Source organism: Salvia miltiorrhiza, chromosome 4 (assembly GCF_028751815.1).
Source record: "Salvia miltiorrhiza cultivar Shanhuang (shh) chromosome 4, IMPLAD_Smil_shh, whole genome shotgun sequence".
NCBI classification, from domain to species: Eukaryota; Viridiplantae; Streptophyta; class Magnoliopsida; order Lamiales; family Lamiaceae; genus Salvia; species Salvia miltiorrhiza.
In genome coordinates, this window is record NC_080390.1 from 41,869,038 (window position 1) to 41,887,068 (window position 18,031).

The window sequence follows — 18,031 nt, forward strand, 5'->3', positions numbered from 1 at the left end:
GTGGGGAGCTGTTAAGTGCATCCATGACTATGAAATGTCAGATAAAGAAAGAGAGAAGGAGCAGGCGGACATCGCCAAGCGTGATGATGATGTCGCTGGGGTGGTGGAACGTCTGAGTAAGGCTGAAGCAGAGATTGCTGAGTTGAAGGCTCAGCTGGCCCAAGCAGATGTGGAGAAGTCCTCCCTGGTTTCTGAATTGACCAGGACGACCAAGGAAAGCCATGAGAGCCTTGCCAGGTTCAAGGCGGGGTACGAAAAAGCCTACAAGGAAACCAGGCGTGGCTGGAAGAAGACACTTGTAGAAGCTCAAAACCGCGCTTACATCCTGGGGGTACGAGATCAACGCCTGGAGTATTTCCTATCTCCGCAGGGTCAACACTTCCTGGGAGTGATGCTAGAGGGCACTCTGGAGGCTTTCAAAAAGACTCCCGAATACCTGAAGGATTTTGGGCCCCTTTTTGCTTACGTGATAGAGCATACTGCTACAAAGGCATTGGAGATGGCGGGAGCCACCCCGGAGCAACTCGCTTCCTTGAATTTTCGAGCCCTGATGGATAATCTCAAGGATGAGGAAATAAATGAACTGATGGGGATCCCTGCAAATTCTCCAGGGAAACCAGAGTGGTGGTATCCAGTGCTGGAGAAGGCCATTCCCTATTTTACTCTTGGGATTGGCTTTGACTCATTGCCCTCTGCTCCCATGTATATGCCTGCTTTCTCTGCTTCCCTGGTACGCTTTGTGAACCGGCTGCGGGATCCCACTGGCAAGGGCACCCGGACATTTTCTCAGTTCAGCATGGAGCCTCCCCTGCCCTCTGACTTAGCGCCTTCAGCTTTCTCCGACTCTGCCTCCTCCTCTGCCGCGGTGGACCAGCTGTTCGATCTGTATAGAGATGAGAATTTATATGTGCAGGAAGCTATGAAGCTGTTGGATTTGGGAGCTCGTCTTCCCAAGGTGAAAGAGATCGGCATGTTGCCTGTGTTTACAGAGGGGGCGTCTGCTAGTCGGATTCCCACGATTGATGTCCCTCTATTGGATTCCTCTGCTTCTGCTCCTACTTCCTCTACTTCCCCTGAAGATGCCTCCATCCCTCCTGCCTAATTTGATAACAATTTCTGTAACTCTTTATTTTGTACAGACTGAATACTTACCCCTGATTTTTGGTGTACAGCTCTACCTCTTGGGCATGTTTTTAATAAAATTTCTTTCCCGCTTGTACTTCTTTTATCTTTGTTCCTTATGTTACCTTTGCTGCTTGTTGATGTTTGAATTTATATTCCCGCCTCTCCTCTGTTGGTTTGATTTGACCTGTTGTGTTTGTTATTGATGTTTCTCTGATCCTTTCCTCTGAGGTTTCTTTACTTTCTGCTTTGGGGGCTCTGCTGGTTCCTCTGGCGAGGGCTTCGGTTGACTCTTCTGGCAATAGTTTGGAGGATTCCTCTGGCGAGGATTTTGATGATTTTTCTGGAAAAGGCTTCACCGCCTCCTCTTACGAGGATTTGGTTGACCTCTATGATAGGGATCCCACCGCCTCCTCTTACGAGGATTTGGTTAATTTTTCTGATAGGGATTTCACCGCCTCCTCCTATGAGGATTTGGTTGATCTCTCTGTTAATGATTTTGTGATTACTTTTCCTCCAAGCGTTCCTTTGCTGCTTCCCACCTAAGCTGCTTCCTATCCGAGCTGCTTCCCATCCACGCTGCTTCCCATCCCAGCTTGAGCACTCTGCGCGGAGCATGTAGGACCCGGGGGGTGCAACCAACTTTCGCGGCTTACGATTAAATAGTAACCCTCTGCGCGGAGCATGGAGGACCCGGGGGGTGCAACCAACTTTCGCGGCTTACGATTAAATAGTAACCCTCTGCGCGGAGCATGGAGGACCCGGGGGGTGCAACCAACTTTTGCGGCTTACGATTAAATAGTAACCCTCTGCGCGGAGCATGGACAGCCCAGATGGCATAACCAACTTTCGCGGCTTACGATTAAATAGTAACCCTCTGCGCGGAGCATGGAAGGCCCGAATGGCACAACCAACTTTCGCGGCTTACGATTAAATAGTAACCCTCTGCGCGGAGCATGGAAGGCCCGGATGGCACAACCAACTTTCGCGGCTTACGATTAAATAGTAACCCTCTGCGCGGAGCATGGAAGGCCCGGATGGCACAACCAACTTTCGCGGCTTACGATTAAGTAGTAACCCCCTGCACGGAACCTGGAAAACCCGGGGGGTGCGACCAACTTCCGTGGCTTACGGTTAAGTGCAACCTCTGCACGAAGCATGGAGGACCCATGGGGGGTGCAACCAACTTTCGTGGCTTACGATTATGTGCAACCTCTGCGCGGAGCATGGAAGGCCCGGATGGCACGACCAACTTTCGCGGCTTACGATTAAGTAGTAACCCCCTGCACGGAGCATGGAAAACCCGGGGGGTGTGACCAACTTTCGTGGCTTACGGTTAAGTGCAACCTCTGCACGGAGCATGGAGGACCCAGGGGGGGTGCAACCAACTTTCGTGGCTTACGATTATGTGCAACCTCTGCGCGGAGCATGGAAGGCCCGAATGGCACGACCAACTTTCGCGGCTTACGATTAAGTAGTAACCCCCTGCACAGAGCATGGAAAACCTGGGGGGTGTGACCAACTTTCGTGGCTTACGGTTAAGTGCAACCTCTGCACGGAGCATGGAGGACCCAGGGGGGGTGCAACCAACTTTCGTGGCTTACGATTATGTGCAACCTCTGCGCGGAGCATGGAAGGCCCGGATGGCACGACCAACTTTCGCGGCTTACGATTAAGTAGTAACCCCCTGCACGGAGCATGGAAAACCCGGGGGGTGTGACCAACTTTCGTGGCTTACGGTTAAGTGCAACCTCTGCACGGAGCATGGAGGACCCAGGGGGGGTGCAACCAACTTTCGTGGCTTACGATTATGTGCAACCTCTGCGCGGAGCATGGAAGGCCCGGATGGCACGACCAACTTTCGCGGCTTACGATTAAGTAGTAACCCTCCCTCTGCGCTGCTGGAGCGTGATTCCTCTGCGCTGCGGGAGCGTGATTCCTCTGCGCTGCGAGAGCGTGATTCCTCTGCGCTGCGAGAGCGTGATTCCTCTGCACTGCGGGAGCGTGATTCCTCTGCGCTGCGAGAGCGTGATTCCTCTGCGCTGCGAGAGCGTGATTCCTCTGCGCTGCGGGAGCGTGATTCCTCTGCTTTCCTTGAGAAGAAATTTTAGAATTTAAAAATTGGGACCTACGGGTATACACCCTACTCCCCCCTCTGGTGACATGTGCAATACTCTGTTATGAACATGTTGGCCCAATTACTTCTTGTTCCCTCACCGACCCATAAACTCGCGTGAGCCCATTACCCCTTGGCCCCTTTCTTAGGCCCAATACCGTCTCTATATATACCCCTCCATCCTTCATGACCTAGCTCAGCATCCCTTATTTTCTTTCCGCCGCCCCAAACTGCTCTCCTCTCAAACCCTAGATCTCCCGTCTTTTTGGCTCAAAATGCCTTCTTATCATGGTTGTAACGCCCTCAGTCGGGGGAGTGAGTCCTTTTGCGAAAGTACGCCGGCGCCCGTTGGTGACTGAAAAAATAGGACTCCCCCCCGCCTGAGGGTTTTATCTCCAAGATTCTTACCGAAAGCTCCCTCGTTGCCCTTTTCCGACTTCCTCACAGACCCTAGATCTGCCGTTCTTTGTCTCTCATTTCCCGTATTTTTTCCCATCTTGGTTGTAAAGCACTTAAGTAAGGGAAGTTCCCCTCAGAACACTCATATCCCTAGAGGTTCCGCTTTCCTCCCTGTGCTTCCAGTGCAGGTTTCTAGCTTTGTGGTTGTAAGGAGGGGACTTCCCGTATTTGAGAGCGTTATTGCCGTGTTCCCGAGATCTGGATGTTGGTTGTTCTGTTCCTCCGTATTATTTCTTTTTGGCATTTTGACTTGTTGCTTTTCTTGATATTCTGCAGGTGTGGGGTAGATCCGGAGTGGATCCGAGGTAGATCTGGCGTGAATATCTCCCAACGGAGGAGAAAAGCTTGAAGTGTTGACACATGGGGGCGAAGTCGCCAGCTCCTGATGTTTTGCTTTCCCTTTGACCTGCTAAGAAGCAGTTTTTGTATTTGTTTCTCCCTTATCTTGCTAAGAAGCAGTTTGTATTTTGAATTTGAAAATTGGGGATTACGGGTATACACCCTACTCCCCCCTTTGGTGACATGTGCAATGCTCTGCATGAACATGTTAAATAGCATATGTAATGTAAGAAAGCAATAATTGAAATAAACGAACACAACACCAGGGAATTCCCTAGAACCACATATCTGTTTTATTGATATCATGGCCCCGGACCTCGTTAAAACCCCTGTGGGGAAAAAGAGTATCCGGTCTACAAGTGATTACTCCTGCTAAGTAGCAGTTATATATAGAACTTTTTGAGTGTGTTTATATTCCATGGCCTGGGGAGAGTTCTGCCGTCTGAATCCGACAATGTGTACGCTCCGCCACCCAAGACCTCTGTAACGATAAATGGTCCTTCCCTTCAAACTTGCCCACTGCCTTTAATGCGTCTGCTCTTTTCAATACTAGATCGCCCTTGACCAGCTTTCTTGCTCTGACCCTTTCGTCGTACCCTGCTTTGATGACACTTTTATATTTTGCTGCTCTGATTTGCGCTTATTCCCGCTGTGCTTCCGCAAGGTCGAGCTCAGTTCTTCGAAGGTCGGCGTTATGCTCTGTATCATAGGTGATGATGCGGTACGATTCCAGTCTGGCCTCCGCTGGTATTACTGCATTGGATCCGTATACCAGCGTAAACGGTGCCTCGCCCGTTGCTGTCTTCGGGCTAGTTCGGTAGGCCCAGAGAACAGTGTCTAACTCCTCCACCCATTTCCCTCTGCTCTGGTTCAGCCTCTTCTTGATCCCTTCACAGATTGTTCTGTTAGCTAATTCCACCTGGCCATTTGCTTGTGGGTGAGCCACTGAGACGAAACGCTGGGTGATGTCCATTCGGTCACAAAAATCCGCGATTCTCTGCCCTGTGAATTGAGTCCCGTTATCAGATACAATGATTCTCGGTACTCCAAATCTGCAACAGATGTTCCTCCAAATGAAGCGTTCCACTGTAACTTCATCAATCTTGCCCACAGCCTCGGCCTCGACCCATTTAGAAAAATAATCTACTGCCACGATGAGAAAGCATTTCCCTCCCGGTGCTGTAGGCAACTTCCCGACTATATCAATGCCCCATTTGTCAAACGGACATGCCGCGTACATGACACCCATAGGCTCCCCTGGTACATTGATTCGCCCTGCATGTCTCTGGCAAGCTTCGCACTTGCGGACGAACTCTCTGGCTTCCTTGTTGATGTGAGGCCAATAGAACCCGGCCCGAATAATTTTTCGTACGAGATCCCGAAATCCCGTATGCCCACCACAACAACCTGCATGAATTTCTTTCAAAGCAAAATTAGCCTCCTCTGGAGATAAGCATTTAAGTAAGGGCTGAGTAAAAGATCGCTTGAAGAGTTGATCGTTGATTAAGCAATAATTCTCATAGCGAGCCCTCTGATTGGATTCTCTGCTCAGCCGCTCCCCTGTCTTCAGAAAGTGTATAATCGGAGCCCGCCAATCATCCCTGATTTCTACCGAGAAAACCTGGGAAGTCTCTATCTCTCTGGTATCACAGAGTAAAGTAATTTCATCATTCCAAGTTTGCTCCACCGCACTGGCCATGCGCGCCAATAAGTCCGCTTTCGTATTTTCCTCTCTGGCAATCTGCTCGATCCTGAATTCCATAAACTTTTCTTTCATTTCACTGATTTTGGAATGGTACGCCCTCATCCGCTGATCCTTGATACTATAAGTCCCTGAAAACTGTTGGGCAACCAACTGGGAATCTGTCTTTATGATGACACACTCGGCTTTGAGCTCTGACAAGATATGAGCCCCTCGAATCACGGCCTCATATTCCGCTTCATTGTTGGACAACCGACAAGTGAATTTGATGGCGAACTGGTATGTCCCATAACCTGGTGAAGTGATATAAACCCCGATCCCACATCCCTCTTTCGTCACGGATCCGTCCACAAAGGCCACCCAAAACTCTGGTATAGGACGACGAGTTGTTTCTTGTATGAAGTCTGCCAATGCTTGCGCTTTGATCGCTGTTCTCGGTTCATACTCTACATCATACTCCCCTAATTCCACAGCCCATTTAACCATTCTTCCCGACAAATCCGGGCGCCCCAAAACTTGTTTGAAGGGAAGAGATGTGCGTACTATCACTCGGTGTGAGAGGAAATAGGGCCTCAACTTTCTGGCCGTGACCATGACTGCCAGAGCAACCTTCTCAATCTCTGTGTAATTTTGCTCATGCCCTTGTATGATTCTGCTAACGAAATAGATAGGCTTCTGATGACTTCCCTCTTCTCTGATAAGCACAGAGCTGATCGCATCTTCTCCCACCGCTATATACAGATACAATGTTTCCCCCGGCACCGGCTTGGTCAGAGTCGGCAACTTGGCTAGATAGACTTTAAGATCCTCAAACGCCGCTCTGCATTCCTCTGTCCACAGAAACTTAGTTCCCTTCCTTAATACTTTGAAAAATGGCATGTTGCGCTCTGCCGAGCGTGATATGAATCTGCTCAGAGCAGTGATTCGCCCATTCAGAGTCTGCACTTCTTTGATTCCTCTGGGCGGCGTCATGTCCATAATGGCTTTGACCTTTTCTGCATTAACCTCAATTCCTGCAGGCGTGACCTTATATCCCAAAAACTTCCCTGTTGTGACCCCAAAGGTGCATTTCGCTGGGTTCAGCATAAGCCGATGATCTCTGACCACCGTGAAGATTTCTTCCAGATCAGAAACATGATCCTCTGCCCTGACACTCCGCACAAGCATATCATCCACGTATACCGAAATGTTCTTTGCCAATTGCTCTTTGAAAATTTTCTCCATCATCCGCTGATATGTGGCTCCCGCATTTTTTAAGCCAAAGGGCATACTTCTCCATCCATACACCCCGCAACAAACGACAAATGTTGTTTTGGCGATGTCTCCCTTGTTCATCCTGACTTGATGATATCCCTGGTATGCATCCATCATGGACAGTAAAGCACACCCTGAAGTGGTATGTACCAGCTGATCGATCCTCGGCAGAGGATAATGGTCCTTTGGGCAAGCAGCATTTAGATCTCTGAAATCCACACACATCCTCCAGGTGTTTGTTTTCTTGGGTACCATCACCGCGTTTGAAATCCACTCCGGGTATTGCACTTCCACAATGTGCCCTGCTTCCAACAATCCGTAGACCTGTTCCCTTATTGCCGCGTCCTTCTCTGCCCCAAAGTTCCTTGTTCTCTGCTTTACCGGCTTCACCTTAGGGTCCACGTTGAGGCAATGCTCTGCCAACCTTCTGTCAATTCCCTTTAAGTCGGTGGTACTGAATGCAAACACATCTGCATTTCTCCGAAGACAACCAATGAGTTCCTCTCTGACCTGATCACTCATGGCAGACCCAATTTTTGTCTGGAAACCCTCTCTCCCTGGAAACAATTCTATCATGTTGCAGACATCACTGGTGGACACCAGCGCGGTTTTTTCTGTGCTATCTCTGTCTTTTAATAAATCCGCCAACTCTTGGCGTTCCTCTGCTAAGGCGTGCACCTCACCCACTTTTCCCCTCTTCCGTGTATCTGATCCTTCTGTCATTCTTTCCCTCTTCTGGCCCGATGAGTGTGCAAGCATTTGTACGTGACATGCTTTCGACGCTGTTTGATCCCCACAAACTTCTCCTACTCTTCCCCCCTCGACTGGGAATTTCATTTTCAAATGGAACATAGAGATCACGACCCTGAACGCCGTCAAGGCAGGTCGTCCGAGTATGATATTGTATGCAGGTTTGGGCATGTCCACAACTAAAAATCGTACCATCCTTGCTCTGCTGATATTGGCTGCACTACCGAGGATCAACGGCAGCTCCACATACCCTAATGGCATAACCATCTCTCCCCCGAACCCAAACAAAGGAGCATTTGTGGGCTCAATGTGCACTTCTATTCCCATATTTTGGAGGCATTCCTTATATAAAATATTCACGGCGCTCCCTGAATCGACGAAGACACGGTGAACCATGCAGCCTGCTATGTCCGCCGTAATGACCAGCGCATCATCATGCGGGTACATTAATGTACGTATATCCTCTGCTCCAAAAGTAATCGCCGGCTCCTCTGCCGCACCCGTGATTTCCATGACCCTTTTATGATAATACCCTGTTTTTACTGCTCTGATGACTTGCTTTTTAGCCCGATTTGATGTGGGCGTCCCGCTCTCTCCGCAAATCATGTGCACTTCTCTTCTATATGGTGGCGGAGGGGCTTGCCTCTCTGCCCCTTCTCTGCGATTATCCCGATTGTCATCAGGCATGCGATCTCTATTGTTCCCCTGCTCTTGTCGCTGATCCCGGTTATTTCTTTGATCCCTCTGATCTCGCTGATCCCTCTGATCAGTCCGCCTCTGGCCCTCATTTCCTCTGTCAATGAACTGGTCGAGATATCCCTGGCGCACCAACAACTCCAGTTGGTGCTTGAGATGTCCGCAATATTTTGTAAGGTGACCGAAGGCATTGTGGTACTCACATAACTTGTTATTGGACCCTTTCTGTGGCGGCCCATTCCGGTAGGTTCCCGGTGCCCGAAAGAACGGTTGGTCTTTTATCAAATGGAAAATTTCATCTTGCGGCTTATTCAAGGGCGTGTACTCAGTAAATCGCGTAACCTCATTTACAATGCGTTGTTGAGATGGCATTCCTCCCTGGGGTGGCAATACCCTTGGAGGCAACCCTCTGAATGGGGCCCTATCTTGGTGTCTCTGTCTCTCAGGTGCTTCCTCAGCTTTCTTGACTCTATGCTTATCATTTTCCACCTTTCTCGCCATCTTGGCATCCTCCAACTGCAGGTAACCTGGCAACCTTGCCATAATGTCATCAAAATCCCTAGCTGGTCGGATTTGCAATTCGTCAAAGAAGATCCCCGGCCTGAGTCCTCTGACATAGGCGCAATTTTTTATTTGTGATTCTGCCTCCGGCACTTCCAGAGCAGCGAGGTTAAATCTTGTTGTATACTCCCGCAACGTCTCACCTTGATCCTGCTTGATATCCATTAGCGAAAGGGCTGACTTTCCTACCCTCCGCGAACTCGCAAACTGTCGTAGGAAGCGAGTCTGTAAATCTTCAAAAGAGTAAATAGAATTCGGCGGAAGCGTTCCAAACCATAACTGAGCTGGTCCGGTCAAAGTAGTTGAGAAAATTCGGCATTTGATGCCCTCAGTGTACATGTGCAGGGTCACCAACCCTTCAAACCGATTGAGGTGCACCTCCGGATCGGTAGTGCCATCATAATCCAGTGAGATGGGCTTGTAGCTTCTAGGTAAGGTGTCTGCCAAGATATCGTCAGAGAAAGGACTGCGGTTGTTGATAGGATGAAACCTTGAAGTCTTAGCCCTCTTGTCTTCCTTATATCTTCCCTGCTCCCTTCTGTCCCTTGGCATGTCTCGATCATGACGTTTGTGAGCCCGATGCTCTGGCCTGCCAGAGGAAAACTCCAGCTCCCTTTCTTCTCCTCTTTCGGTGTACCGTGATTTTTCCAGGCGATGAGACTTCTCTACTCTGTAGGACCGTTCAGATCTCTGTTCCTTGTCTTCCCTCCGGGATTTCTCCCTCAGCGATTCCTCCAGATTTTCAAGCTGATGTTTCAATTGTGATACTTGCTTTTTCAGCCGTGCTTTCTCCTTCGATCTCTCCTCCTCAAACACCAGGGAGACGGATTGACTGTCAGACTCGTCAACCCGCTCTCTCCTGACAACACTATTAAGCCTAACACGGCTCCCCTCTGGTATAGCTAACTCTCTGTCGACAGCGTCCCCTTGTCCTTCTCCAGGCATCACGGCCTGTTTGTTGATTGCCAGTATATTTGCCTCCTGAGCAGCGGGAGGTGGGGCCTCAGTGCCCTGCAGGTTGGCTGCTCCCACTGGGGTAGCCGCAGTAGGGATGACGGACATCATGGGAGTTCCCAATGCCTGTCGCATGTTAGCATAGCTGAGCAAGGCCATCATTTGCTCTGCCAGCCCAAAGTTGATCGATCCTCCTCCAGACGCGGGAGCCAGATTCGGCAGATCAGAACCCGGTGTGACCAAAGCAAACCTCTGTGCGCTGACATTCAGCCCTGCTGTCGGTGTGGCTGAGATAGCCTGGAATCCCGGTGGCACTGTGAAAGTAGGATTGCCCTGAAGGCCAGTGAACAACGAGGTAGGCACCTCAGTAGTGACAGCAGCGGAGTCAAACTCTTTCTCCAAGTTCCGGTGAGCATCAGAGGATCCCATGGTACCTGCATATAAACAGAGTGAGAGAAAAATCCCAGCGACGAAAGCATAAATCCCCCATTCACGGATTGAAGTCCCGATATAAGAAATCCAATAAGAAATCCCCGATACCGGTACAGAGACCGTTAAGAAATTCCCCTCAAAGTAACGCTTATGCACTGGGAAATAAACCCAGGGCATAAATCTAAAGAACAGAACCCGCGTAACGGAGTTTTCCCCGGTGAAACCGCATTAAGAACCGACGGAAAAAACAGAGCACCAAGAAAACCAAAACAACCATCAAAAGGCTTGTCAGCGCAATTCGTTAGAAATGATAGATAAACAAGAGCTATGTAAGGAAACGAACATCATAACCCAAAATTAACATGATCATGTCCTATAATAACCACAAAGCCTATAAACAACAGGATTACCGCGGCAATCAACCAAATTAGCAGCATAAAGCAGTATTCAATGCATAAGACGAGAGTTAGTCTAAGCAAGCATGAAGGACATTAATAATTATTCCTCTTAAACGCAAACTATCCACCCATCAGCAACACAAACCCCACCACAACAACAACAAAGCATTAATCGACGTATTAATCGATGCGAAACCCGTAAATTAACAGTAAAGAGGTCCATGAAAAAAGAGACAAAGTGCTAAACAATCTTTCATCAGTGCGAAGCCCCTAATTAACAGCAAAACCCCACATCCTCCCAAAAACAGAGTAATACCCAACAGTCCATTAGCATAATTCTAGGATTATCGAAGAAATCATGAAGATCATTCACAACCATCACGTTTACACGTAAAACACCCATACACTAACAGCATAAACCCAGGATACCGGAGATAAAAGGTCAATCCGTCGTTCACCGATGCAAAACACTAGATCCGTAAGAAAAAAGCACCCAACATAATCAAAACAGAGCCTCACACCACAATTTTCCCATATAAAACATTAGATCAGTGAAGAAAACATCAATTCTACAAGGAAACCCTTCATCCGTAAACAACTAACCCAAACAAACGGTAAATAAACGTAGAATTCCCCGATTTATGACTTATGCCCGTCGCCACCTTTCCCCATGCACCAAAAACATAAATCAACGCAAATCATAGCAGATTAATAGCATATTAACCCGGAAGACGCAATTAACCGATCAAAAACAGCTGGGTGTCCGAATTATCGGCTCGATTGGTGCCAACGCCCGCAAATCCGATTGGAATTTCAGATCTGCGTACGCCGGCGATCGTGATCTCACATCCTAGCTCAGTAGCCTTCCCACAGACGGCGCCAGTTGGTATTTAACGAAACCAACACCTAAACTATGAGACGAAAAATGTAAACTATACCTAGTAGAGATGATCGGAAAAAGTAAAGTAGCTGATCGGAGAACTTAACACGAGAGAGAAAAATGTCTGTTGTATTCAAAAATGTATGATAGCGTAATTGTAATACACGAGCACGAGACCTATTTATAGAGTACATGGAAGGGTAGAATAGTAAAATCGATGCTAGTGCATGCGTTTGACGTGATCGAAGGGCATATCGGGAATTTCATCTTTATGCGGGAATTCTCCCGCATTCCTGGCGACTCTTCTGGCGAAGATGATCTTCTCTGGCGAGGGTGACTTCTCTGTCGGGGATGACTTCTCTGTGATGGTGACTTCTCTGGCGAAGATAACTTCTCTGGCGATGGTGACTTCTCTGACGAAGATGACTTCTCTGACGATGGTGACTTCTCTGGCGAAGATGACTTCTCTGACAAGGGTGACTTCTCTGATGGAGCTGACTTCTCTGATGGAGCTGACTTCTCTGGTGAAGATGATTTCTCTGGCAAGAGCCATTCCTCTGGTGAGTGAGATGTCTCTGGTTAATGAAATCCCTCTGGTGAGAATGATTCTTCTGACCAGCATGACTCCTCTGGTGAAGATGACTCCTCTGACGAGTGTACTTCTTCTGCCATATTCGTCCCGCTGGTGGGGTCGATTCCTCTGATTTGTATTCTTTCCCAACTCTGCACATATTACTCCTCATCATTATCTAACACATAATTACTTGAAAATTAAAATGAATGAACTATGTCTATATAATAAGAAAAGAAATAAATAAAAGTAAATTACACACCAAATTAATTGGCGGTTTTGCATTCCAACTTCCAAGTAGTTGTCGGCAGTTATTTTTTTTTAAATATAATGAATATATTAAATTTGACTTTTAACTACTATTTTTTCCAATTCCAATTACACCCTTCTAATTAAATTTATTTACATTTACTTTGCTTTTTATATATATAAAGATATTAAATGTGAAATTACTAAAACACTCCTACTATTTTTTGAAAGTTTTAGTGGGGTCTGATACCCCCACTGCCTCCCCTCTGACTACGTCATTGACAATGGTGGGTGGAATGAATGATGATTTTCATAGATGTAGGAATGGTGATTCTAAATGGAATAATGATTTCTACCAAAAAAAAAATATACCAAACAAAGAAATTGAATGAAGGTAGGAATCATCATTCCATTCCCACCTTCATTCCTTCGTATCAATCACCTCCTAAGTTTCATTGTCAACTAGTATTACTCACGTGCGATGCACGGTGATACCTACTTAATTAAAATAGTAAAAAAAATATTTTTTAAAATATTATGTTTATAAAATTCTATAAATTACTTATATTATTTTATAAAATAGCTCTAATAACGATAATAACATTAAATGAAGATGAAACCATCTTATAGTTGGAGGCTAATCAAATGAACGATGAGGATTTTGACAAAAACTTTTTATCTATTGATTATTATTATTTATTTAAAATTCTCACCAAAATATCTAGATATTTTTCTTTCAAATTTTCTATTAGTCTTGAAAGAGTTTTTGGAACTTTTAATTACTTTTTACTGATTTTTATTTAACAACATATTTTTTTTAGGCGTTAATTGACTGTAAATCCACATTCTATTAGTGAATTTTGGTATTTTTTTCAATTATATAAAGTTGTAATATAAAGGGTTAATTGCCGGAAAAACCATATACTTTTTCGATTTTTGATTATTTCCCATGACAAAAAAAGTCTGAACAGAAATCCATGAATTGAAAACTTAATTGTAATTTTCCCCCGCGTCCATTTTTCGGCGATCTCCGATGGAGCTCCGATCCAACGTGGCATAATTCATTCCATCTGTCAAAATAAATTGATGACTAGGCAGCCACATCGCCGCCGCCTGAAACCCAAATTTCTGAAAGAGGCGCCGCAGATCTGGTTCTGTCTCCCTCCTCCTGCTTTGTCAAGCAAATGAGCCCTAATTAATGAGAATGGAGGCGAGCAAACTGGAAGAGGAAAGGGGAGGGCGAAGGCAGCGAGGCGAGAGGGCAGAGGTTGGAGGCGAGACGAGGGCGGCGGAAGTGGGAGCCGGGATCTGAATCAGTTACCCAAATTTCTGAAAAAGGCGCCGCAGATCTGGTTCTGTCTCCCTCCCCTGCTTTGTCAAGCAATGAGCCCTAATTAATGAGAATAGAGGCGAGCAAACTGGAAGAGGAAAGGGGAGGGCGGAGACGGTGTGTGGAAGCGGCGAGGCGAGAGGGCAGAGGTTGGAGGCGAGATGAGGGCGGCGGAGGTGGGAGCTGGGATCTAAATCAGTTCTCTCAAAACTAATTGTCGTGCCAACTGCCAATCGCCGCCGGCGTCGGGGACTCGGGGTGGAGTCACGAGGCTCGGGCAAGGCGACCGTTGACTGGTTTGCTGGCGCCGGAGGTCGAGGTGATGGGACTCAAAAAAGCTTCACTATCGCCGCAAAACTCCAATTCCCGGCGATGACACGCTGGAAATCCGATTGCCACCTCGGATTCAATTTGGGGAAATAGTGGACGCGGGGGGAAATTACAATTAAGTTTTCAATTCATGGATTTCTGTTCAGACTTTTTTTGTCATGGGAAATAACCAAAAATCGAAAAAGTATATGGTTTTTTCGGCAATTAACCCTAATATAAATACATAAACTTTAGCCCTTTTCAAAATTTGCACTAAATTTTAATTTCTTTCAAATTTAAAAAATATATGACAAAATTAAAGATGATATAATATATACACATCGTAATAAAATAACTTACACAAAATCTCCTGTACACCCAGGTGTACGGTACACCCAGAGTATTAGTGTCATTTCGATAATATGATAGTGTCATTTATTGTTAGTGTCATTTCGAGATAATGTTATTTATATAACATGATAGTGTCATTTGTAAAACAAAATAGTGTTAGTGTTAGTGTTATTTACATCCGGGTGTACCTACCGCCCGAGTGTACAGGAGACAACCTCAATAACTTATACTTCATCCGTCCCTGAAATAAGTTCCTATTTGGGGACGGCACGAGTTTTAAGTAAAAATGGTAAAGTGTATTGATAGTGGAGAAAAATGTGTTATAATTAGTATTGAGAGTGGTGAAAATGTGAAAAGTAAGAATAAATAAAATATTATTACTGGTGGGGTAGTTGTCTAAAAATGGAAATAAAGAAAGAGGAACTTATTTGGGGGACGTCCCGAAAAGGAAAAAGATGAACTTATTTCAGGGACGGAGGGAGTACAAAATTTCTCCTCAAATATATATAGTACTAAAATATATACATATGTAGTTTGGCTCCCATGCGAGAAATATTATTTTTTGATAATAAAATATTATTTTAAAGTATTATGTAGATTTAGAATTTTAATTTTTTTTATTAATGTTAAAAAATTTATGTTGTACAATATATGAGTAGGAGCACTTATTGCTCGTTCTTTCAAATAAAAATTATATATTGTTGATGTTGTTAGAGTAAGACGAGTAAGTGTTTAAAATGATGTCTTGTATAGGAACATCAGATGATTTAAGTAATATATCCTCAAGGAGATGGGTAGATGCATAATCATCATTATCACCACCACTTGTTACATCTCTAATACCTACATTTATTAAATATTTTATTTACATATACTGAACATGCGTGATCATTTTATACAAAAATATGTACTATATATTCCATTTAAAAAAATTATATATAATATAACTATTACCTATAACATATTTAAGAGATTAAAAATAACTAATGCAATAAATTATAGAGCTATGATTATGTTATAATTAATTTTTTAGGATTATAATTATACACAATCATAATGTTTGATTAATCTTAAATTTCAAATGTTTTACATATGTTGATTAAATATTCAAGAAATAATAAATAAATATCTTAAAGTATAGTTTTAATCATAAATCTTGTCAATATAAATATTTTAATAATATTATAATTATTTATTCAACAGTTTGTTTACATTTTATTCGTAAATATAAAATATTTAAAAGAAAAAAAATTAACTAATACTTTAATTGGGACAATATAAAAAATTACAATAAAAAATATTCATATAATTTGAAGTAGACGAAATTAAAATCAAATAAAAAGAAGTTTATTTCTAAAAATAGTAAAGTGATTGAAAACATAACTTACTATTTATATAAGTGGATGAGCTTTTAAGTTTTATATATAGATAGATTAATGTCCGTTGTCTCCAACCATCCAATCCAATATTTACCTTAGTTGCTATATCTAGGCTATTTTATAATGTCGACAGTAATAAAAAAAAGTGTAATTTTCCAAAGATTCTTGAGGTTCCCGAAAACTATTGGTTTGTCTCACGCTTCGGACCAAATCTTCATTCATATATTCAATTTGACCATAGTAGTAACTTTTGTTTGATAATTGATTCTACATATAAGATTATAATACCAACACAAAAGGGCAACATAAGATGCATGGTTTTGAGGAGCATATTCCGATATACAAAACAATGTGTTTTATGACTCCTATATCTTTTTTTTTTTTTTGAGAAGAAACGAAGCAATTATATTAAATCAGGGGAAACAATATTTGTAAGCTAGGATGGAAATTCTTGCTTCCAGATTATTACACCATCAAATCAAGCAGCTAAACAATGGGCGTGTTGGAATAATAGGAATATATATATGAGAATATAAGTAAATTTGGAGGATTAAAAGTGAAGTGTGTGGTGTGTGAGAGGACGTGTGTGTGTGTAAGTGATAGGAGAGTGAATAAAACAAATTAAACACTTTATGATTTTTTTCTGCATCCCACAATACAAAAGCTACACACATATATATAGCCTCCATAGGTCGGTGATATAGATCACCATTTTTGACTTTTTAAAGCTAATTTTCTCTTCTAGATTTCTCTACAATTTTCCTAATTTCACACATGCATGCAGCTTTCTTTTACTTAGATTTCCACTGTCTCGATTTTTCTAGATAATTCCTATAATTTGTTTCAAATCAAGTTTAATTCTAACACTCCCCCTTAAACTTGATTTGTCATCCCGAGTAAAATTCTAAACTTCGCAAAATCCTCGAACTTGAGCGGTTTGGTAAAAATGTCGGCTACTTGATCTTGTGATTTCACATACTCCACTTGGACCTCCTTCTTTGCGATGCATTCTCTGATGTAGTGGAAGCGAGTGTCTATGTGCTTGCTTCGATTATGAAAAACCGAATTCTTTGATAGCGCGATTGCCGACTTGTTATCCACACAAATAGTTGTTGGCTCCTTTTGTGGCCATCCAAGCTCTTCCAGTAAACTCCGTAGCCAAACTGCATGGCAAACACTAGATGTAGCAGCCACATATTCAGCTTCACACGTTGATAGCGTGACTATGGGTTGCTTCTTCGACATCCAGGTGAAAGCAGTGTCTCCCATGAAGAACACGAATCCGCTTGTACTCTTCCGATCATCATTATCTCCAGCCCAATCGCTATCACTATACCCAACAAGCTTATAATCATCAGTACTTGAATAGAACAGGCCATAGTTGAGCGTACCTTTGAGGTAGCGAAGAATTCTCTTTGCCGCCTTAAAATGCGTAGTGGTTGGATTCTCCATATAGCGACTCACGAGTCCTGTCGCATAAAGAATGTCTGGCCTTGTGCAAGTTAAGTACCGTAAACTTCCAACCAAGCTCTTGAACAATGTCGGGTCCACCTTTTCTCCTCCATCATTCTTGGATAATTTTATCCCGCATTCCACTGGCGTGTTGATTGCTTTGCAGTTCTCCATCTTGAACTTCTTGAGAATTTCCTTGGCATATCCTTCTTGTGTGATGAAGATCCCATCTTCGAGTTGCTTGACTTTCCACGCCGAGGTAGTACGCCATCAGCCCAATGTCGGTCATCTCAAACTCCTTTGACATGGCCTTCTTGAACTCCTCAATCATCTTTGGATTATTTCCTGTGAAGATCAAATCATCTACATACAAGCACACAATTAATATATCCTCTCCATTGACTTTAACGTAGAGGGCATGCTCGTGAGGGCATTTGGTGAAGTCATTCTCCTCCAAGTACTTATCGATCCTGCTATTCCATGCCCTTGGTGCTTGCTTTAGTCCGTATAGGGCCTTCTTCAACTTCAAGACTTTATCTTCTTGCCCTTTTACCTCGTAGCCCATTGGCTGCTTGATATAGACTTCTTTGTCTATATACCCATTCAAGAAGGCTGACTTGACATCCATTTGATAAATCTTCCATCTATTTTGGGCTGCAAGAGAGAGTATTAGTCTAATAGTTTCTAAGCGAGCGACGGGAGCAAATACCTCATCATAATCGATTCC

At 44.2% G+C, this 18,031-nt stretch overlaps 1 protein-coding gene across 1 annotated transcript; it reads right to left on the reverse strand.

The window, feature by feature from the left end:
* Positions 1-16,725: 16,725 nt before the first annotated feature.
* On the reverse strand, positions 16,726-17,304 carry LOC131023457 (secreted RxLR effector protein 161-like). The gene has a single exon (XM_057952997.1). The coding sequence runs from the start codon at positions 17,302-17,304 to the stop codon at positions 16,726-16,728; it is 579 nt and encodes a 192-aa protein (XP_057808980.1).
* Positions 17,305-18,031: the final 727 nt, after the last annotated feature.